Source organism: Salmo salar, chromosome ssa13, assembly GCF_905237065.1.
Source record: "Salmo salar chromosome ssa13, Ssal_v3.1, whole genome shotgun sequence".
Lineage (NCBI taxonomy): Eukaryota > Metazoa > Chordata > Actinopteri > Salmoniformes > Salmonidae > Salmo > Salmo salar.
Window position 1 is genome coordinate 87,518,331 of NC_059454.1, and position 23,321 is coordinate 87,541,651.

A 23,321-nucleotide genomic window follows, 5' to 3' on the forward strand; every position below is an offset into this window, starting at 1 on the left:
AGGCAGTGATATTGAATCATTTCACTGAGCAGCATTGATTACTATCACCTATAGTCCTAGTCAAGTCATGGAATACATAGGACAAGAGAAAATGAATGAAATTGCAACCGTTAACATTCCTTAGGCATATTTTGGATCAATACCCTGTGTAATTACTTTGTACCAAGCATGAAAGAACAGGTAGTTACACACCACTTCACCACTTTAATTTCTGTTTTGTCATGTCTGACATACCATATCTAAGATAGGAGTAACTAAACATGTTCTAAAATTAAGTGCTGTGAAATGACATCAGTGGCAGTGCTCAGTCAATGGGTTGATGTCACTTCCTGGGAACTCTTTAAATGAAGGCACATGGGAGCACACACACTGGCACATACAAACACATTAAATAGAGCAATTAGTAGGACATGCTATATGTGGTGTTAAAATCTGGCACACAATAAAGATCATGAACACAGAGTACAACAACTGTATTATTCAAGTAGCAAAAAAATGCAGTACAAGAAAATATTTGCTTAAGAAGTTATCCTGAAAGTGATTTTTTAGCTATTTTTGGATTGGGTTGAGTAGTAAGAGATCATAGTACATGTACACTAGATTACATCATTTCTCAAGATCAATACCAGCATTTCTCTTACAGATAGAAATACATTGTACAAGTCATAAAAAATCATTAGCATTTCTTCCTTTAACCTGCATTTGATAACATGAGTTGTAATGTCATTTGATGATAGGTTTCTAGCATGTATGCATTTTCAAATAGAAAAATAGAGGAATACAGTATGAGACCTTCACAAAGATAAATTCTGTCTTTTGATTGGGTGATGGTGAGTCTTTCAAATAACAAGCCCAAAGAGGTGCACTGTAAATGGTTAATGTTTTAATCAACATTGGCTCCATACTGTACATTCATGTAACACAAAATCCTTTGGAGGGAGCTAAGGTAACATGGAAGACAATATAATTATACCAAGTCTCAGGTGCCCCCTGACCAACACACAGGACAACAGAATAATTCATCCGTCACACAAACCCAGATAAAAAAAATGCTCAGACTGAAATGAAATGCTTACGCACCTAAGAACAAGTCACCCTCTAGTTTTGGTTTTTTGGTCCATATCCTATTTCAGTGTAAAACAATCTATAATCTTAAAGGTTCATTTACAGGTTCACTTTCATAAAAGTGGAGGTAAACTACAACTAGACAGGGTGACAGATTAAGCTTGTGGTCTGATGATAAGAAGCAATTGTAGTCTAAACTGCATTTGCTAAAACAGTATTTTCTACAGGATAGGACTGATATTGAAAATTCTTGCCATTTGTACTGAATTGATGTATTCCACAAAGGCCAACAGAGCGCTATCTTCTCTCTCTAGTATAGCCAGAGAATGCAGTACCAAACCAATTATAATTGGTCCAAAAATCCACCCACAAAGATTATAGCATAGTAGGCCATGAACACTGCAGAATATAAATATCAGAAACATTTCAGCTGTGTTTAATCAGTTGGGGAGAAAATGGCGGAGAAGAGGGTCGAACACGACAAGAAAATGGTGTTTGAGTAAGATTCCCTGAGCATTGATTATTTTCTTGCTAACTACAGTACGTATATCAACATAGTTTATGGCAATGATTTCCCCAAGATCATAAATCATTCAAACCATTTCAATGTATACACATCTAGCTAAATACATAGCTAAATGATGCAGATACATCCAGTCTAAACCAGCGTGAGTATTATCAGGAAGTACTGGTATTCTCAATATAAAAAAAAAATGATGGTACTCAAAATAAAAAAAACTTCTATCAACTCTTACAGGTCTCATTTACAGCAGGATCACATAAAGCCAGTGAATCATTGTGACACAGTCAGGAGATTCCTTTCCTAAGCATCTTCAAATAAAATGTAAATCATTTATTCTCTACATAACAAAAACACAAACATATGACTTGAGTAAAACTGAGCTGCAATGGGGGTGTAGTGTCCTCAGAGGCATGGAAGAGACAGTCATCGGCAAGAACACATGGTAAAATATGAAAATAGCAAGCAGAGTGAAATTCGGGAATAAATCCTCAATTTAAGGTCAAACTTCTCTTCTGTTAGAAACAAAGACGTAGAAGCCACAAACAGAATAAAATGTATAGTGTATCAAATACTGTACTATAAAGTTGTATGAGAAACAGTACATAAATGATTTACTGAGTAAATAGGCATATGCATGCTAAAGGAGGAAACCCTAGCCACATGGCTACTGTTACACCGATGGTCCCGATTCTGATTCAAACCAGTGCTCTCTTGTTACACTGGAAACAGTATTCACCTACATAGGTCATCTCTGGGAAGATACCATAGACCAACGGGAAGAATTAGCCTATCTGGACCTTAAAATTGGACCTCAAGGCAGACTATTTTGAAGAGATTATAATATCAGATTGAGAATATGGTTGCGTTGGGGTAAGAATAAAATATAACAATATTTTTTTCCACACACACAAACTCACATGGGGTCAGAAATAGACTGTTGAATGGTACCGAGTTACACTGAACAAAAATATATAACGCAACATGTAAAGTGTTGGTCCCATGTTTCATGAGCTGAAATAAAAGATCCCAGACATATTCCACACGCACAAAAAGCTTATTTCTCTAAAATGTTGTACACAAATTTGTTTACATCCCTGTTAGTGAGCATTTTGCCAATATAAGGTGTGGCATATCAAGAAGCTGATTAAACAGCATGATCATTACACCTTGTGCTGGGGACAATAAAAGGCCACTTTAAAATGTGCAGTTTTGTCAAGCAACACAATGCCACAGATGTCTCCCAAGTTGAGGGAGCGTGTAATTGGCATGCTGACTGCAGGAATGTCCAACAGAGTTGTTGCCAGAGAATGTTCATTTCTCTACCATAAGCATCCTCCAATGTTGTTTTAGAGAATTTGGCAGTACGTCCAACTGGCCTCACAACCACAGACTATGTGTAACCAGGTCAACCCAGGACCTCCACATCCAGCTTCTTCACCTGCAAGATCGTCTGAGGGGATGTGTGGGGAGATGCTGAGGAGTATTTCTGTCTGTAATAAAGCCCTTTTGTGGGAAACAACTCATTCTCCCCAGTGGGTGGGCCTATGCCCTCCAAGGCCCACTCATGGCTGCACCCCTGCCCATGTGAAATCCATAGATTTGGGCCTAATTTATTTACTTCAACTGACTGATTTCCTGATATGAACTGTAACTCAGCAAAATCTCTGAAACTGTTGCGTTGATATTTTTGTTCGGTATAAATATGTTCAAATCCATTGATATGCAAGTAAAATGCACTAGACTCCTGAGTCGTATTGGAATTACAACTCCAGCTTTCACTGTATCACCCAGATATTATCAGGAATAATTCAAAATGAGTAATACATTCAAATAAAATCATAACATTATTAATATTCACCATCAATAACAATATATATTTTATATTAAAATGTAATTTAAATCATACAAAAAGGCATCTAACTAGCTAGTTTGTTGATTTCAAGAAATCAAGACTGCCTTCAAATGCTACTCGGAATTGGGAAATACAATGTTTTGACTAGGAAATAAGCACTTGAACGACCCTCCCAATTTGGAATTCGTAGTGGGAAAGTCGGAGATGGAGATGATACCCAATTTAAGAGTTGTGACGTTTCATCACTGACCTTTCACATTTGATGCCGTCAAACCTATCAATGTGGATAATAGCTAAGCAAGCTAGCTAACTTTATCATTAGCAATATTAGCTAGCTCATTTTGCTAGCTAAAATCTCATTGGTTGAAGAATTGCTTTGACTTCCAAATCAGTCATGGTGGACTTAAAATTTCCCAGTCCTGAAGAGCATCTAAAGGCAATAATATTCCATGGGACTTCAGACGGTCTGGTTCAGGTCCAGAGGTGTAGTGTGAACCATGCTGTTCTTCCATTGTCACAGAAGAAACTATGAGAAATCTGTCAGAGAAATAGGTAAGATAACTGTTAGCCGAGGAAATCCAAAACATACAAATGTACAGTTTAAGGCATGTTTTTTATGGGTGGAGTTACTGCTCTCTCACCATGACAACACTTCCTGCTGGGGCACCTCCTCTTCCTGAGGGCCTGGTCTCTTAAATTGGCTGTCCTTCTCTGTACAGACACATGAGTTGGTTCATACAAATAAGCATGTGGTCCACATTCATCTCCCCACTTACAATTGGACTAGGCCTAAATGAAACAAATCGACCAATCAATGTCTCATAGCATTCAATTAAGTTTCTTCACTAGAATGATATTAAAACATCGATAAACGTACCACTCAGCTGTCCGGCATCTTCGTCATCCAAGAGGTTGGCAGTGGAGGCAGCATTACCCAGTCTGATACAGAATGTTAAGAGGACTGGCAGTGGTCTAAACATAATACTAAGCCTGCTGGACCAGAGTCAAGGCCATGAGAGGACCTCAGAATTCAGCACAACCCTAGTAAAGCCCAAATGGATACTAAATGGGACATTCCCTGGAAATCAACCCCACTAACTTCAGAAACAAAGGCAGATATTACAGCCACTCATCAACATGCAGGGATGTTTCTCAGGGATAGTTAATTACATCTTTACAATGCAAGCGCATCTGTTCAGTTCAATTGAAGCTCAAGGTCACTTCTGGCAAGGACAAAAGAACCATTGGGCAATGGAGGCCTGTCAGGGAGAGGAGGGGGAGGTGATGGGTGGGGTAGGGGACCACTGGTGAAGTGGAAGGATACGGATGGTGTTTCAAGAGGGCTCTCCTTTTCGTTTTTCTTCTTCTGGTCTTTTCGGAGAAAGCTCTAGCGACTTCAAAAAGCTTCTTCCGTGTAGCTGTGGAGGATTACAGGATCAAATAGAAAGTTGAGAGAAAACAGACAATTGGTTGAGTGAATAAAAATGTTAACAGTTTGGGCTCAGTTTGTTTTAATTAATATGACTGATTGGATTTGAGAAAGCATATGTCCATCAATACATAATTATATATTTCAGAAAACATCTTATTCTTAATATCTTATTTGCAGTTTTAAGAGCAGGAACGGTGGAGACTTTTACTACTGTATACCTTTCTGGAGCACCAACTTTAAGAGGGTAATGTCCTACAGATATATGTTGATTTCTAATAATGACCTTGCTGTATATAGACACCATCCCTCATGTCCAGTTCCATGCACTGCTAGAACCTCCTAGAACCATTTTATGCTAACTGGACATTCCCAATGTGGAAAGTTCTGATAACATTTGGAATTTGGGAGCGACAGAGAGTCACATACATTGAGAAAAAGATTTAGTTATGCCCCAGAAAGTAAGCTAGAGATCGGGAGTGTTCTTACATTTGCCCATGTGCTTGAGTTTGTCACGGAACAAGGCATCGTCTGTAACATTGGTGCAGGCCTCCCCAGAGCCTGAGGCACAATTATCTCCTACAACACAAACAAGCAGCGTGAAATAGACCCCACAGAGACACGCAAGAACAGAGAAAAGACACACATCAAGACATGATAAGACGCACAGAGAGACATGTGCTTCTACATCTGCATTGCTTGCTGTTTGGGGTTTTACGCTGGGTTTCTGTACAGCACTTTGTGACATTGGATGATGTAAATTATTTTATTTTTTTAAGTTTATAAATACATTTGATTGATTGATCAATCAATCAGAGATGCACACCGGGTCACACTTCCTCTGTGTGGCTTTAAAATAAGGCATTTCACTGCAGGAGCCTACATGAAACCTGGAGATTTTCAGAGCGAGACAGTACTAGGATGTAGCTTAATGCTATGGAGTGCAAATGAATGATATCTACCTGGAGTGGACATCCCCATGAAAGCTGGTGAATGATGGGACTTGGATGTCTTTGACTCATACTGCAGCCGATCTAAAACAGACAGAGCCGATGTCTCAGCATCAATAGGGTTATGGGCATAGAGGCACGTAGCAGGACAACCTGCAAGCCTTCCTTCATGAATTACTAGTACAGAAGTGGTGAAAATTAAGAGGAAAGCACTGTCATGACATAGAGACCTTTCTTCTAATGACTCTTCATACCTTGATTGGGATGAAAGCATAGTGATATCATCGCTTAGTACTGTATAAGACATTTGGAAACGTTGCAGAAAATAATCAGTGTGAGGATGTATTACTGAGTGTGTGCTTGGACGTGTGTGTGTGTGCACACCTCTCTCAAGGGCGATGAGGAACTCGCGGTTGCGCTGCAGCTCCCTCATAAACTCCTCGTTCTGCAGGAAGAGGGCGATGCGCTCATCTCCCAAGTACTGCTTCAGCTTCCTCTCCTGCTCAGTCTCCATGCCAACCTGGCCTGCCCTGGCCCCCGCCCCAGCCCCCGGCTGAACCTGCTGCGTCATGGACGACAGGGATGAAGAGGACGAGGGCTGGGTCAGACTACTCTGCATTAGGCTGGTGTATGAGCGCTGCAGGGAGGGAGGGACCAGAGAGAATACTGTTAGACATGTCAAAGTCCTATGTGGAAATGCTTCAGTTTTTTATAAAATTGCACCATGAATTGAAAATAATATCTCATTTTTTTGGGTGGTGTCTTCATTTTTGGAAGACTACCAGGGAACTGATTGTGTATAAATAGCTGAACTGTATTTTTCTTAGCTTGCAGCCCATTGCAGAGGCTGGTAATTATCCAGCCAGTTGGTCATCAGAGCAGAGTGCCAGGCAGTGGTCTGTAAGTAATGGCAGTGTGGGTTGATGGTCCATTAGGGGCTGACCCATAAATCTACCTACTGGCAGACTATCCAGCTGCTGAGGCAGGATCCGCAGGAAGTCATCAGGGAGGTTGCCTAGTAACGGTGGGTTCCAGTTCCTGTAACTGCCAACCTGCCATTGACTGGCGGGAGGTGGTGGACAAGGAGGGGGCTGGCAGGGAGGAGTTTGACTGGCATCAAAGCTGGCAGAGAGATGGCAAAGGATATTGTTAGTTCCAGTGATGCTACGTTCTGTAACAGTAAATATCAATAATGTTATGTTGGTCATCTTCAAAGAACCATCTAACATAAACATGACTGTTGCTCTTTCTTCTGAAAGGTTCTCTCCTTGGCACACATATACAACATTGTGTTCATATAACAAAACTATCACTAGTATTAGGTCTACAGATCTACCCAAGTTAGAGCACAGTTAAGAACATGTACCTCGCATGGATTTCATAGCTGCTGCATTAGCATTCATTAGACAGCAGGTGGAGCATTGAAGGCATTATGAACCTCTTAGCATTCAAAGCACTCACAGCATGAATCGCTGACCAGCCATATCAAGTATTAGATATAGAGAAAGCACCAAAGAAGAATATGTATCTCAACACTCATGTAAATGATGGTTTCAGAGAAAATGTATTCATTAATTCACATTATCCCAACCATCTATTATTATCCTTTAAGTGAAATGAGGTCAGAGCTAGCCAGGTGGCCCTGGGACCTCCCTCCCTCCCTCCCTCCCTCCCTCTCTCTCTCTCTCTCATCTTCTCTTCACTTTACTTGCCTGGGAGGTGGTGAGGCTGTGGGCAGGACCTCGTCTGGGTACTTCCTGTCGTAGATGTGCATGTCATAGGAGGGTGGGGAGTATACCGGCGGGGGCTCCTCGTCAGAGCTGTCCGGCTCCAACGTTCGCTCCAGGATCTACAGGGTCAGAGGAGACATTGAGAATGTTCTAAAGGACATGACAACCCCTTCAGATGGCACATATGAACACTTCAAAGAGCAGATGAAATTAATCTGTATTATAACTGCTCATGGGAAATGAAGCTCAGCCTTTATGCCCTTAATAAGAGGCAATGTGAGGGCTTTCATTGGGCTGTTTTACTAACCTCAAGCAGCAGGTTTTCATCCTGTATTTAATCAATGTAAATTAACTTCACTTTCCAAATAACAGCCTAGCATGCGAGGTAGAATACACTCCACTATAAGTATTAAGTTCAGCTCTTCATCATTTATTAAGATAAACATCTCCTCCTCTCTCTCAGGTCATTCAGAGTGATAGGGGGAAATAAACTAAACAAAGTTAAATAATATCCTGTGTGGAGCATGGTGTCATTGGTGAAATACAGTCAGAGTGGACTGAGGCTAATAAAAACACCAACTATGGTTGGAATTGAGAGACCTGCAGTAATTTAATCAAATACAAAGCGAACAGCTTGGCAGTCCAATATGGCACTTGATACAACCTTGTTACTACTCAGAAAGAGTTTATGCATCAGTACAAAGGGAGTTCATGAATGTCCAAAGGAATGGCTTGTCTTGGCTGTTCACAGCAGTCAACACATTGCTAGAGAGCATACAGTGTATAGCCTACCTCTGGGTATTGGCAAGCTTTTGAAGACTGCTTTAGACAGCCTATTAAAGCTTTCTGTCAACAAGAGCAGTGTATAATCACAGTGACCTCCAGAGAAATGCATGTCATCCACTACAACCGCATATTAAAAGCAACATCAAATACTTTTCCCTCCCCAGGAGCCAACCATCTGGTTTGAAGAGGCACACAAATAAATACAATGAAATAAGGTGTATGAATGAATATGGGGTGAAAAAGTAGCTGCCAACTTTGACATGCATTTCATGATAAGCTATAGTCTCAGACGGTCTTAGGTTGGGTTCACTTAGTTTAATCTGGGCTACCCACTAGTTCCTATACCAGTAGCCCCCAGACGTACCTCAGGAGGAAGGCTGTCCTCTGAGTCAGAGCTGTCGTTAGAGCCGTGTCCGTCTAGGCTCATCTGGAGCAGCTGGTCGATGGTGGAGTCCACGGCTCCGTGGTTGGCCCGCAGAACACACTCTATCACCTCCTGTTCCATGCTGGGGAACATGGTCCTGAAGTCCTCCATGGCCTGGTTGAACTCCAGACGCCGCACCGTGCGCCCACCCCCACCGGGACGACTGTTGTTGAGTTCACCTGGAACAGGGCTTTCCTCGTGCGGCGCCACATCACCATGGTTACCACCGCTGTTGCTGTGGCGGCGGAACAGGCTGGTCATCATCCAGAGAGCCTCCAGCCTCCGTACGGCGCCCCTCCTCCGCGCCGGCAACACCACCCGAGAAATGGTGGCTCCTGGTCCCTGGACGGTGGGCGCCCCACCGCCTGCCTCCCCTCCCCTGGCTTAACCCTGGCCTGCTGCTTCAACTGTGCCAGTCCACCTCAGGCCCTCAGCGCTCGGCCCCGTTATCCCCTCATCATCACAACACCACAGACAGCCCGGCTCACTTCTTCTTCTTCTTCCTCTGTTTTTGAGCCAGCTGCATCCAATGCTGTGAGGATGTGGTGGCTGGTCTCCCCAGGCAGGCAGGCAGTGTTGAGGACACAGTGCTGCGTTCTCTCTGAGCAGAGGTGGGCTAGCAGTGCCCTAGGACTTCCAGCCCACGCATCCCTTCAGCACCTGCAGTGTTGGGAACAGGAAGAATGTCAGGAACAGCAGCCATGTTGTGGAGAAGCAGACAAGACATCATGACTGAGCATCACAATGAGCAGCGGTGCAAATTAACATGTTCCTCTCGAGCAATAGCCGAGGTGTGTCCAAGGAGGCTATAGAAAGATAAGGCTATACATTTCTGGGACACACACACACACAAAAAGTGCTGTTACAACTCAGCTTGGGGGCCGTCTCAGAGTTGCTGTCTGATAGCATTACTTCCCCGACAACGACACCCTGCACCAGCCCAGTCACCCTAGGTGTCCGCATTCCCACAGCAACGCTTGTGTCCCCAGGCACCAGAAAAGAGTCAGCCAGTGCCAGCAGAGGACAGAGCAGAGGCTAGAGGCATCACCCGCTGCGAACTGCACCATGACCCAGAGGGCCACCACATGCACTGCCTAAGCAGGTCACAGGAGCTGAATGAATCAGCCTGCCACTGAGTAAACACGCCACACCAGCACAGCCATGCAGAAGTTTTTCACAGAGACGCAAAAGCAGTAACACCCGCGCAGTGTGACTATGAAGCCAGCCTAGCCCAGCAGCAGCTCATCACAGTCAGTCAACAGGCATAGACACTGTCAAATTTGGGCAAATAAGGGTTTCGCCCTGGGGGCCGCATTCAGGCTTCAACAAGGCCCGAAGGGTCGCACCATGAATTGGTTATATTTCCTTGTCTTCAAAATGTGCAAAAATTGTCCTCTATCCATCGTTTTTGATGCTCCCGGACTGTGTAGCTTTCATTTGGGTGATTATTAGCTAGCTGGAAACAGTCAAGAAATTGTATGAATGTAGGAGAGGCCAATTGAAAACATAATGGAGCACACAGGATGAAATTGGGAAGTGTGACATTAACCTGTGAATCACAGTGTTGCACCAAGGACACAGTGCTCTGCCCTGTCCTATGGTCTGGCTGCTAAGAGTTTCTTCTATATTTTTTTTTTTTTTTTTTTTTGATGTCATGGCACACCATATGATCTGACACAAACATACAATGCATTCTAAAAGTATTCAGATCCCTTGACTTTTTCTACATTGTTACGTTACAGCCTTATTCTAAAATGGATGTTTCTACAACTTGATTGGAGTCCACCTGTGGTAAATTCATTTAATTGGACATGATTTGGAAAAGGCACACACCTGTCTATATAAGGTCCCACAGTTGACAGTGCATGTCAGAGCAAAAACCAAGCCATGAGGTAGAAGCAATTTTCCACAGTGCTCCGAGACAGGACTGTGTCGAGGCAGAGATCTGGGGAAGGGTACCAAAACATTTCTGCAGCATTGAAGGTCCCCAAGAACACATCATTCTTAAATGGAAGAAGTTTGGAACCACCAAGACTCTTCCAAGAGCTGGCCGCCCGGCCAAACGGAGCAATCGGGGGAGAAGGGCCTTGGTCAGGTAGGTGACCAAGAACCCGATTGTCTCTGATCTGATGAAACCAAGATTGAACTCTTTGACTTGAATGCCAAGCGTCACGTCTGGAGGGAACCTGGCACCATCCCTACAGTGAAGCACGGTGGTGGAAGCATCATGCTGTGGGGATATTTTTCAGCAGCATGGACTAGAAGACTAGTCAGGATGAAAGGAAAGATGAACGGAGCAGAGAGATCCTTGATGAAAACCTGCTCCCGAGCGCTCAGGACCTCAGACTGGGGCGGAGGTTCACCTTCCAACAGGACAACGACCCTAAGCACACAGCCAAGACAATGCAGGAGTGGCTTCGGGACTAGTCTCTCAATGTCCTTGAGTGGTCCAGCCAGAGCCTGGACCACTCAAAAATAGCTGTGCAGCGACGCTCCCCATCCAACCTGACAGAGCTTGAGAGGATCTGTAGAGAAGAATGGGAGAAACTCCCCAAATAATGGTGTGCCAAGCTTGTAGCGTCATACCCAAGAAGACTCGAGGCTATAATCGGTGCTTCAACAAAGTACCAAGTAAAGGGTCTGAATACTTATGTAAATGAGATATTTCCGTTTTTTATTACATTTGCCAAAAAAATTAAAATAACTGTTTTTGCTTTGCAATTATGAGGTGTGGAGATTGATGAGGATTTCTTTTTTAATCCATTTTTAGAATGAAGCTGTAACGTAACAAAATGTGGAAAAAGTCAAGGGGTCTGAATACAGATTAGCAGAAGCCAGAGAGTGAAGAGTCTGAACATACAAAAGACATAGCCTATCTTTACATTAACACTTACTCCTTAGCATAATAGATGCTATGCTAAACTGACTGAAAGAGAGGATTGACTTACAGCAACCAATCCACAAAGTAGAATCACTCGTCATGCTCTTCTTCCAGATACCTCTCTAGGATATGATAGGATAGGTCTTATCAAACATCCTGCAGGCAGACATCAATTGAAGCCAGTGAGCTGTCTGGGGGAGAGCCCACGTTGTCAAATCAATCATTGCCGAGCTGGCTGAATGATATTCCCCACACACTGATCCCTCACTTTTCACTATACAACACTAATCTGTACCTAGCGCCCAGCTATATTTAGCACCACAATCCACCACAGCTCTTTGTCCTCATGTAGGCTGCATAGCTGGAGCTGCTTACCGATATGGGAGCCAGGGGAGGACTGCTTTGCCCTTGTGAATTACATAGAGCATAGGGCTTGCTTACGTCACCCATAACTAATGCCTGCTGGTCAGGCCCTGAGCTGATTACAGATACCGGGAGTAGGCAAAGGACAGTTTGATAAATCTCTGTGATGAAAGAGAATGCACAACATATGGTGCTAGATACACACAAATATTATTATCTTTGGCGAGCTAGGCCTAGATGTTTTGGATTTAGCCAATCAATATGAAAAGAGGGGATCTCTTCCAAGAACCTCAATTCTCCTGACTAGGCTAAGGTATCATTGTAGGCAGCGAGGTAATCATATCATAAGAAAATGACTACCTGGTATCACTATGTATGAAGTTATTTGCAGTATGGCATCCTCTTCTGCAGTGACAAGCTTGATAGGAATATGACACTCCCCCTACCATTCTAATCATTGCCAACACAATTATAATTCTGTCAGACCCCAGTTCCATGGCAATGGAAACGGAAAACAAACCTCCTGCCTGGTGCCGTAGGCAATGTCAATCTGATTTGTGCAAGTAGCCAGAGACAAATTCAAGACGCAGAACAGCTGTGAACATGCTTGATGAAAACAACGGTCTTACCTTCATGCAAAGCAAAGCAAAAAGGCAAATGCTATATACAGTGCATTCGGAAAGTATTCAGACGCCTTGACTTTTTCCACGTTTTGTTACGTTACAACCTTATTCTAAAATTAACTAAATCGTTTTTTCTCTCCTCATCAATCTATACACAATACCCCATAATGACAAAGCAAAAACAGGTTTTGAGCAAATGTATAAAGAAAAATATTACTGAAAAAATACATTTACATACAGTACCAGTCAAAAGTTTGGACACCCCTACTCATTCCAAGGTTGTTCTTTATTTTTACTAGAATAATAGTGAAGACATCAAAACAACGAAATAACACTCTTAACCAGCTTCATGAGGTAATCACCTGGAATGCATTTCAATTAAAAGGTGTGCCTTGTTAAAAGTTCATTTGTGGAATTTCTTTCCTTCTTAATGCATTTGAGCCAATAAGTTGTGTTGTGACAAGGTAGGGGTGGGTATATAGAGGATAGACCTTATTTGGTAAAAGACCAAATCCATATTATGGCAAGAAGAGCTCAAATAAGCAAAGAGAAATGACAGTACATCATTACTTTAAGACATGAAGGTCAGTCAATCCGGAAACCTTCAAGAACTTTTCAAGTTTATTCAAGTGCAGTCGCAAAAACCATCAAGCGCTATGATGAAACTGGCTCTCATGAGGACCGCCACAGGAAAGGAAGACCCAGAGTTACCTCTGCTGCAGAGGATGTTCATTAGAGTAATTGCTGCAAAGAAACCACTACTAAAGGACACTAATAATAAGAAGAGACTTGCTTGGGCCAAGAAACACGAACAATAGACATTAGACCGGTGGATATCTGTCCTTGGGTCTGATGAGTCCAAATTTGAGATTTTTGGTTCCAACCGCCGTGTCTTTGTGAGACGCAGAGCAGGTGAACAGATGTGGTTCCCACTGTGAAACATGGAGGAGGAGGTGCTTTGCTGGTGACACGGTCTGTGATTTCTTTAGAATTCCAGGCACACTTAACCAGCATGGCTACCACAGCATTCTGCAGTGATACGCCATCCGATCTGGCTTGCACATAGTAGGGATATAATTTGTTTTTCAACAGGACAATGACCCAACACACCTTCAGGCTATGTAAGGGCTATTTGACCAAGAAGGAGAGTGATGGAGTGCTGCATCAGATGACCTGGCCTCCACAATCACACAACCTCAACCCAGTTAAGATGGTTTGGGATGAATTGGACCACAGAGTGAACGAAAAGCAGCCAACAAGTGCTCAGCATATGAGGGAACAGCTTCAAGATTATATGGTGGGGACGCTATATTGATGGTGTTCGCCTATTTTGGCCCGGCTAAGAAGATGAACTTATTTCCTTCCACCAATACCTTAACAGCATTAACCCTAACATCAAACTAACTATGGAGTACAGCAAGCATAACATTCATTTTTTGGACCTCGACATTAGGAAAAATGACAAAGGTTGTTTGCACACATCAATCTTTAGGAAGCCTACAGATGGGATACCATTCTGAGGGCAGACAGCTTTCACCCCAAAAGGCTAAAAGAGAATATTCCATATGGCCAATTCCAAAGAGTCCGCAGAATTTGCGATCAGGAAACAGACTAGTGTCAAAGCTGCTGACTTGGGGAATTGCTTCTTGAATCGGGGCTACAGCGTTCAGGTCCTGAAAGATGCAGGTACAAGGGCTGGATTACTTGACAGAGAACTTGTTGCGAAGGGGAGTGCCTCGTGATACATCAGAGAGAGTGTATTTTGTTACAAAATACAGTACTGAAGCAGAGAACATTAAAAGAATCATTAAAAATAATTGGGGAATCATCCAAAGTGATACTCTACTACGCCAAGTCTTTCCTGAGCCACCAGTCATAAGCTTTAAGAGATGTCCTACCCTAAATGACAAATTAGTACACAGTTATCTTCCGGGTGACTCTCAAAAAAACTTGGCTTGACCACAAACCCAAGGGCTCTTTTAAATGTAACCAGTGCAACCACTGCAGAAATATTGCACAGAAAAAGTATTTTGTTGACACAGCTTCCAAAATGGAGTATTACGTCAAGCATTTCATTAACTGCAAAACCACTCATGTCATCTATAGATTGGAATGTCCACATTGCAAGGTGTTCTACATTGGACGGACAAAGAGACGCCTTCAAGACCGCCTAGCGGAACACAAGTACGCCATACGGGTAGGCAATGACGACTCCCACATGGCAAGGCACTATAAGTCCTTACACCAAGGCAACCCTGCCTCCCTACAAGCTATGGGTATTGATCATATTCCGGCCTCTATTAGAAAAGGGGACCGTCTTAAACAGTTAAACCAAAGGGAAAGTTTTTGGATTTACAAACTACAGGCCACTAAATACCCTGGTTTAAATGAAGATTTGGATTTCTCACCATTCCTGTAGGGTTGTGATAGGTCCATTTGCTGTCATCTAGTGGTCTTTTTTCTCAATTGCCCTCAGCTATGTTTAGTATGTTTAGACTGTTGTTGTTCATGTTTTGTTGTGTTCAAGTGTACTAGGGAATATATTGCTTTCTTGTTCTTGACATCTCTCCCAGACATGTTTAGGGTTGGAACTAGCTTGCTGGGTGTTCTGGTGCCTCTAGCTTGGAGTTGTATTATCTTCCTTTTTTTTGTGATGGCACAGCTACAGTGTTTCACTTTTTAATGCGTATAGTATTGCTTACTAGGTGTGTCCAATCAATTTTGTAACCACTCCCTCTTCAAATTAGGGCTAATTGGAAAAGCTGTTAAAAAGAGGACATTGTATTATTTCTTTGTACTCCCTGACGAAGGCCATGCAGCCGAAACACATCGGATTTTTAAAAAACATTGTTTCTATTGAACATGCCATACTAATAAAGGCATTTTAATTCTTTATATGAAGAGTGCCTTGGTCCTCCTTTCTTTTTGATGACCAATTCACCCCTTTTACCAAAGAGCACCTTCTGTCTACTAAAATGTACTATTGTGTACCTCAGTAGCGCTTCCCTTCCTCCTCTTTCTACAGCTTCAAGACTGTTGGAAAAGCATTCCAGGTGAAGCTGGTTGAGAGAATGCCAAGAGTGTGCAAAGCTGTCATCAAAGCAAAGGGTGGCTACTTTGAAGAATCTAAAATATTAAAAACACTTTTTTTTGGTTGTGATGACTTCACTATAACAAATAAAGAAAAACCCTTGAATGAGTAGGTATCCAAACTTTTGACTGGTACTGTAAGTATTCAGAGCCTTTACTCAGTACTTTGTTGAAGCACCTTTGGCAGCGATTACAGCCTTGAGTATTCTTGGGTATGACACAACAAGCTTGTCTCACCTGTATTTGGGGAGTTTCTCCCATTCTTCTCTGCAGATCCTCTCAAGGTCTGTCAGGTTGGAGGGGGAGCGTTGCTGCACAGCTATTTTCAGGTCTCTCCAGAGATGTTTGATCGGGTTCAAGTCTGGGCTCTGGCTGGACCACTCAAGAACATTCAGAGACTTGTACCGAAGCCACTCCTGCATTGTCTTGGCTGTGTGCTTAGGGTCGCTGTCCTGTTGAAAGGTGAACCTTCCCCCCAGTCTGAGGTTCTGCGAGCAGGTTTTCATCAAGGATCTCGTTGTACTTTTCTCCATTCATCTTTCCCTCGATCCTGACTAGTCTCCCAGTCCCTGCCTCTGAAAAATATCCTTACAGCATGATGCTTCCACCACCATGCTTCACCATAGGGATTGTGCCAGATTTCCTCCAGATGAGACACTTGGCATTCAGGCCAAAAAGCTCAATCTTGGTTTCATCAGACCAGAGGATCTTGTTTCTCATGGTCTGACAGTCCTTTAGGTGCCTTTTGGCAAACTCAAAGCTAGCTGTCTTGTGCCTTTTCCTGAGGACTGTCTTCCATCTTGCCACTCTACCATAAAGGCCTGATTGGTGGAGTGCTGCAGAGATGGTTGTCCTTCTAGAAGGTTCTCCCATCTCCACAGAGGAACTCTGTAGCTCTGTCAGAGTTACTATTGGGTTCTTGGTCACCTCCCTGACCAAGTCCCTTCTCCACCGATTGCTCAGTTTGGCCAGGTGGCCAGCTCTAGGAAGAGTCTTGGTGGTTCCAAACGTCTTCCATTTAAGAACAATGGAGGCCACTGTGTTCTTGGGGACCTTCAAGGCCGCAGCCATTTTTTGGTACCCTTCCCCAGATCTGTGCCTCGATACAATCCTGTCTCGGAGCTCTACGGACAATTCCTTCAATCTCATGTCTTGGTTTTTACTCTGACATGCACTGTCAACTGTGGGAATATAGTAGAATGGGCAGATGTTGATGTTGTTGCCCTAAGCAGGTGCAGATACTTTTGATGTTGCTACCCTTGGGGTAGTTACCGTAGCATAAGGGGAATATAATACTTCCTCGTCTTACACCCACAACTATGATGAAATAATATTAATCTACAAAAAAATGTCATGCCCAAAAATGACAAAAGCCACTTATGATGAATTCAATCACTGTCATGAGGTAAAAGCTGATAATTTTATTTTTCAGATTCTCATTTTCCAGGCTGACAACTTCCCATCATACCTCAGAGACTTTTGGAACCTGATTAAGACGGACCTGAAGAGCAGCAAAATCCCCCGTCAGAGAAATACAGTGTGTAAAGCAACAGAATAATGGCCTAATAGCAGTGGATTGCCTAAGCCAAGCTAACATAGGACCAGGCTACTGCCCTCTTCATACAAAAGTGCTAGCCTTCCACACCAAAGGCTCTCATCACTGGCCAAAATCACTGTGGTGTTCAGGTGAAACGGACTGTGTGCTGGAGAAATAAGAATCTCTCCATCCCCTGGAGCATTCTGAAATTAAGCCAATTTGAGCAGTTTATAGAGCTGCACTGGCCCTTGATATGAGTAGCGGACTAGCGGTCATAAGTTCTCTTTGAATGATTATGTCCGCCTACACAAAGGACTGCATGTCTGTTTTCAGTTAACACAATACTGTAACCCTGAGTAAACACACTGGGGTGTAGGCTAGGCTAGGCTATAGCTCAGTCCTGGACCAAAATGTGATTACCCTGACATTGAATATGTCCCTTACTTTAGTTTTTTTCCTCTAACTTAGGCCTAGAGACAGGAAAGAAAACAACTGAGGCTCCAATACGACATATTTTCGTTAATTAGCCTAACTCCAAAGACCCTGTATCTGGAAGTCTGCGGTGCCAGTGAGGTATAAAAGCACTTCACTAACAATAAGATCTTATGATGAAAAAGCCCAATATTCATGATAGGTCCATATATTCTGGGCCTTCTGCCAAACGAGATAGAGAGCAGAAGTTTACTTCTCTCCCTGGAGAGGTTTAAAACACACACACACACAGGAAATGCTTAGCTCTCCCATATTCAGGAAAACAGTGGGGACAGCATTCTTGCCCCTGTAGTCACACTTTCCACAACAACAATCCTAAAGCTCTCCCCAGGGCGCTTCTCAGTCAGGTCCCCAGCCTCTCTGGCAGCCAAGCACAGGGAGGAGACTTCCTTCACTCTACAGTCCTACCAGAGCCATTAGTGTCCTCTGTAATTACTGGGACAGTGACACATTTTTTTGTTGTTCTGGCTTTGTACTCCAGCAATGATACAATGACTATGAGATTAAAGTGCAGATTGTCAACTTTAATTTGAGGGTATTTTCATCCATATCGGGTGAACCATTTAGAAATTACAGCACTTTATGTACATAGTCCCCCCATTTTAGGGGACCAAAGGTATTGCGACAAATTCACTTGTCACAATACCTTTGGAGTCACAATACATGAAGTAGTCAAAAGTTTAGTATATCAAAAGTCCCATATTCCTAGCACGCAATGATTACATCAAGCTTGTGACTCTACAAACATGTTGAATGCATTTGCTGTTTGTTTTGGTTGCATTTTAGATTATTTTGTATCATTTTGGAGTAACTTTCATTGTAGAATAAGAATAGAATATGTTTCTAAACACTTCTACATCAATGTGGATGATACCATGATTACATATAGTCCTGAATGAATAGTGAATAATGATGAGAGAGAAATGTACAGACGCACAAATATCATACCCCCAATACATGCTAACCTCTCACCATTACAATAACTGGGGAGGTTATCATTTTTGGCGGGATATGATATTTGTGTGTCTAACTTTCTCACTCATCAATAAAAACGTATTTTTTACAGTCAGCAAGCAAGAGCTAGCTGTAGTAGTAAATACAATGCACAAAATACCTGTACAACAAGCTGGGACTCCAAGAGCGAAAGATGAATTATTAGTAATAATACTGCAGTATTAGCGTATAGGCCTACACAATGAATTTACACACACACACACGTTCAAAAGTTTGCGGTCACTTAGAAATGTTCTTGTTTTTGAAAGAAAAGCAAATTTTTGGTCCATTAAAATAACATCAAATTGATCAGAAATACAGTGAAGACATTGTTAATGTTGTAAGTGAAGAGGCGACTCCGGGATGCTGACCTTCCTAGGCAGAGTTGCAAAGAAAAAGCCATATCTCAGACTGGCCAATAAAAAGAAAAGATTAAGATGGGCAAAAGAACAGACATTGGACAAAGGAACACTGCCTAGAAGGCCAGCATCCTGGAGTCGCCTCTTCACTGTAGACGTTGATACTGCCGTTTTGCAGGTACTATTCAATGAAGCTGCCAGTTGAGGACTTGTGAGGCGTCTGTTTCTCAAACTCGACACTCAAATGTACTTGTCCTCTTGCTCAGTTGTGCATCGTGGCCTCCCACTCTTTCTATTCTGGTTAGCGCCAGTTTGTGAAGGGAGTAGTACACAGCGTTGTTCGAGATCTTCAGTTTCTTGGCAATTTCCCGCATGGAATAGCCTTCATTTCTCATAACAAGAATAGACTGACAAGTTACAGAAAAAAGATCTTTGTTTCTGGCCATTTTGAGCCTGTAATCGAACCCACAAATGCTGATGCTCCAGATACTCAACTAGTCTATAGCAGGCCAGTTTTATTGCTTCTTTAAATCGGAACAGTTTTCAGCTGTGCTAACATAATTGCAAAAGGGTTTTCTAATGATTTTAGCCTTTTAAAATTATAAACTTGGATTAGCTAACACAACGTGCCATTGGAACACAGGAGTGATGGTTGCTGATAAAATGGGCCTCTGTACGCCTATGTAGATATTGTAATACATTTTATATCAGCCATTTACAACATTAACAATGTCTACAATGTATTTCTGATCAATTTGATGTTATTTTAAAAAAGGACAAAAAAAGTGCTTTTCTTTCCAAAACAAGGACATTTCTAAGTGACCCCAAACGTTTGAACGGTAGTGTATATATAAAAAAGATGAATAGGAAATGGCAGGCAACCAAGGATAAGCCAAGGATAAACATATTGCTTCAAAAAGGAGAACAACTTGTAGGCATACAGATAGCCGAGCCATCGACATGGACCGTTGTCTTCCCCATTCAGTAGCAGCTCCTGCAACAACTGATTTCATCCATTCACTTTGTCCACATTGAAGAACCATGTCCTTTCGACTCCAGAATTCCATTGAACTTTTCTACTCTCTTCAGCAGACAGAGATTGTAAAGAAACCCTTACATTATTGTGAAAACTTTTTTCATGAGTTACAGTCTGTGTAATTCTGCGACGCCATGCTTGTTGGTGGTTTTAAGACAACTGGGAAAAGAGGTCAAGTCATGAATTCAGTGATCTTCAGGTCGGAAAAGTCTGAGCTCTAGAAAGATGCCAGAGCTTCTGCCTTTGAATTACTAGTTACTGTTCAAAATGATTTTCCCAGTCGGCTCAAATGTTATTCTGAGTTCCTAGTTGTCTTGAACACACTGAAGTCGAAGATTTCCGAGTTCCCAGTTGTTTTGAACACTTACTTCATCACTACAAGCACTGTTTGATTTGTAAGATACTTGTTCTGGATACGCCAAGCACAAAGACTGATCAAACAGCCAATTGATAGGAAAAGTGAAATGCCCACCCATCCGGGCAGAAGGGTTGTACACCAAAGTTACACATTCTAATTCAATACGTAAATTCCAAAATGCTAACTAACACTGACATTTAATCTTTTACAAATAACATGATCCTCCCCTGGACAAAAAAATGAATACTAAACCCTCCCTCTGACTGAAATTGAAAAAGCCTGAACCTTTTGACCGCTCCCTTACATCACCAACATTTCAAGAATAAAGTTCTATATGAGTGTTAAAATGGCAGCCGTCCTAAAACCTGGCCTAACTCTCTCTATATACAGTGCATTCGGGAAGTGTTCAGACCCCTCGACTTTTTCCACATTTTGTTACGTTACAGCCTCATTCTAAAAATTATTAAATTGCTTTCGCCCATCAATCTACACATAATACCCCACAATGACAAAGAAAAACAGGTTGAGAAATGTTTGCTAATTTATATTTAAAAAAAATATATATATATATATCACATTTACATAAGTATTCAGACCCTTTACTCAGTACTTTGTTGAAGCACCTTTGGCAGCAATTACAGCATTGGGTCTTCTTGGGTATGAGGCTACAAGCTTGGCACACCTGTTTTTGGGGAGTTTCTCAAATTCTTCTCTGCAGATCCTCTCAACCCTTCAGGTTGGATGGGGAGCATTGCTGCACAGCTATTTTCAGGTCTCTCCAGAGATGTTCGAACGGGTTCAAGTCCGGGCTCTGACTGGGCCACTCAAGGACATTCAGAGTTGTCCGGAAGCCACTCAAGCATCATCTTGCCTGTGTGCTTAGGGTCATTGTCCTGTTGGAAGGTGAACCCTTGCCCCAGACTGAGGTCCTAAGCGCTCGGGAGCAGGTTCTCTTTACTTTTCTCTGTTTATCTTTTCCTCAATCCTAACCAGTCCCCCAGTCCCTGCCACTGAAAAACATCCCCACCACATGATGCTGCCATCACCATGCTTCACCGTAGGGATGGTCCCAAGTTTCCTCAAGACGAGACACTTGGCATTCAGGCCAAAGAGCTAAATCTTGGTTTCACCAGACCAGAGAATCTTGTTTCTCTTGGTCTGAGAGTCCTTTAGGTGCCTTTTGGTAAACTCCAAGCGGGCTGTCATGTGCCTTTTACCGAGGAGTGGCTTCCGTCTTGCAACTCTACCATAAAGGCCTTATTGCTGGAGTGCTGCAGAGATGGTTTTCCTTCTGGAAGGTTCTCCCATCTCCACAGAGGAACTCTAGAGCTCTGTCAGAGTGACCATGGGACTCTTGGTCACCAAGGCCCTTCTCCCCCAATTGCTCAGTTTGGCTGGGCGGCCAGCTCTAGGAAGAGTCTTGGTGGTTCCAAACTTCTTCCATTTAAGAATGATGGAGGCCACTGTGTTCTTGATGATCTTCAATGCAGCAGAAATGTTTTGGTACCCTTCCCCAGATCTGTACCTCGACACAATCCTGTCTGAATACATTTCCCGAAGGCACTGTATGACTGAGTCCTACTATTCTCCACACATATGCCGACATAGTACACTACCTTTAAATTATGCCCTAATCTTGTGCACTAACAAGGTACAGCCAGAACCGTACTGTAATATAGCTCCGGAGAAATTATAATTTGACATTTGTAATCAATTAAAATCTATAATCCACATCATATGATTTTTATAGTATTTTTCTGAAACACAAAAATGCTTTACGATAATGCAATAAAATAACAGGGGAAAAAATAAACGACAAAAATCAGCTGACCAGAGATAACATGATAGGTGATGATATGCACCTGACATTGAAATAGAATTGACCCCAGCCATGGACATCTGAGCCAGGAGACCCTGGGGGCCTGGTGAGCAAGGCAGCAGCACAAGATAAATGGCACTGGGATTGCTCGTGCCCGTGGTGCACACAGCTGCGTGGTTAGTGAAGCACGCGACACCACTCACCAAAAGGTCGCCAACTTCATCTCGTAACACTCTTCAGGTGACAGTTTGCTGGTTGGTTATCTGCTAGCTAGCTAAGACGAGTTAATAAACAGAAATTGCAAGCAGAAACATTAAAACCTGTAAAAATTTCTACAGGAGAGTTAACATGGAATAACTTAAGTATTTAAAATAAAAAACGACATTTGAAATGGTGTATGGTACTTGCGCCATTGAAATGTAGCTAGTGAGCTAGCTTTAGCAAGCTACGTTAGCTTTGCTAGCTAGCATTTTTAATGTGTGAAATGTAAACTCCCAACCCTTACCAGGCAAAGAGCGGACGCCAACATCTGCAGCTAGAAAAGGAAGTAGCGACCCCATTGCTACTATCGAAATTCAAAAACAATGATTTGTTTACCCAAGGGGAGATGGTAAACGTTGACGGAAAGTGTTTTCTCTGGGCGCAAATTGCGGTTGTGACGGAACACTGTGCTGTCTGTCATCCAATGATGCTCTTTCTCCCACTTCTCCACGGCGATCAAGCTATTGCACACAAATTCAGTCGAGCATGGATAGCCTTGCTTGACGTTGGATAACCTGACCGCAGTCCTTCACTGTAGTTCCGAGTCACGCGCGGCGCAGACACATGGAGCCAGAGAGCCGCCTAGTGGAGAAATATGGGAATCACAGAGGCCAAGGGGCAACAATGATACTTTTATCAGGTTTTTGTAAATAAGGATATTTAGATAAAGGAAAACAGCAATTATGTAGCCTACATGCTATCATATACTTTTGTATTATTTATAATCCACAAATGCTTTATTTTTCAAAA

General features: G+C 42.6%; 1 protein-coding gene across 4 annotated transcripts; it reads right to left on the reverse strand.

The window, feature by feature from the left end:
- Window positions 1-863: 863 nt before the first annotated feature.
- Window positions 864-23,126, reverse strand: LOC106568074 (CUE domain-containing protein 1). Of its 4 annotated transcripts, XM_014138079.2 has the most exons (12): window positions 22,816-23,115; window positions 22,514-22,584; window positions 8,700-9,419; window positions 7,532-7,668; window positions 6,779-6,941; window positions 6,204-6,456; window positions 5,832-5,903; window positions 5,359-5,448; window positions 4,765-4,858; window positions 4,318-4,379; window positions 4,082-4,151; window positions 864-3,977 (listed from the first exon to the last, which is right to left on the reverse strand). In XM_014138079.2, coding segments are annotated over exons 3-12 (1,266 nt in total). In that variant the 5' UTR covers window positions 9,024-9,419; window positions 22,514-22,584; window positions 22,816-23,115; the 3' UTR covers window positions 864-3,976. The 4 variants fall into 4 exon arrangements, with proteins under 4 accessions (XP_013993554.1, XP_013993555.1, XP_013993553.1 ...); XM_014138080.2 differs by lacking the exon at window positions 22,514-22,584 and having other exon boundaries at window positions 22,908-23,126; XM_014138078.2 differs by lacking the exon at window positions 22,514-22,584 and having other exon boundaries at window positions 22,816-23,111.
- Between the last annotated feature and the right edge of the window lie 195 nt (window positions 23,127-23,321).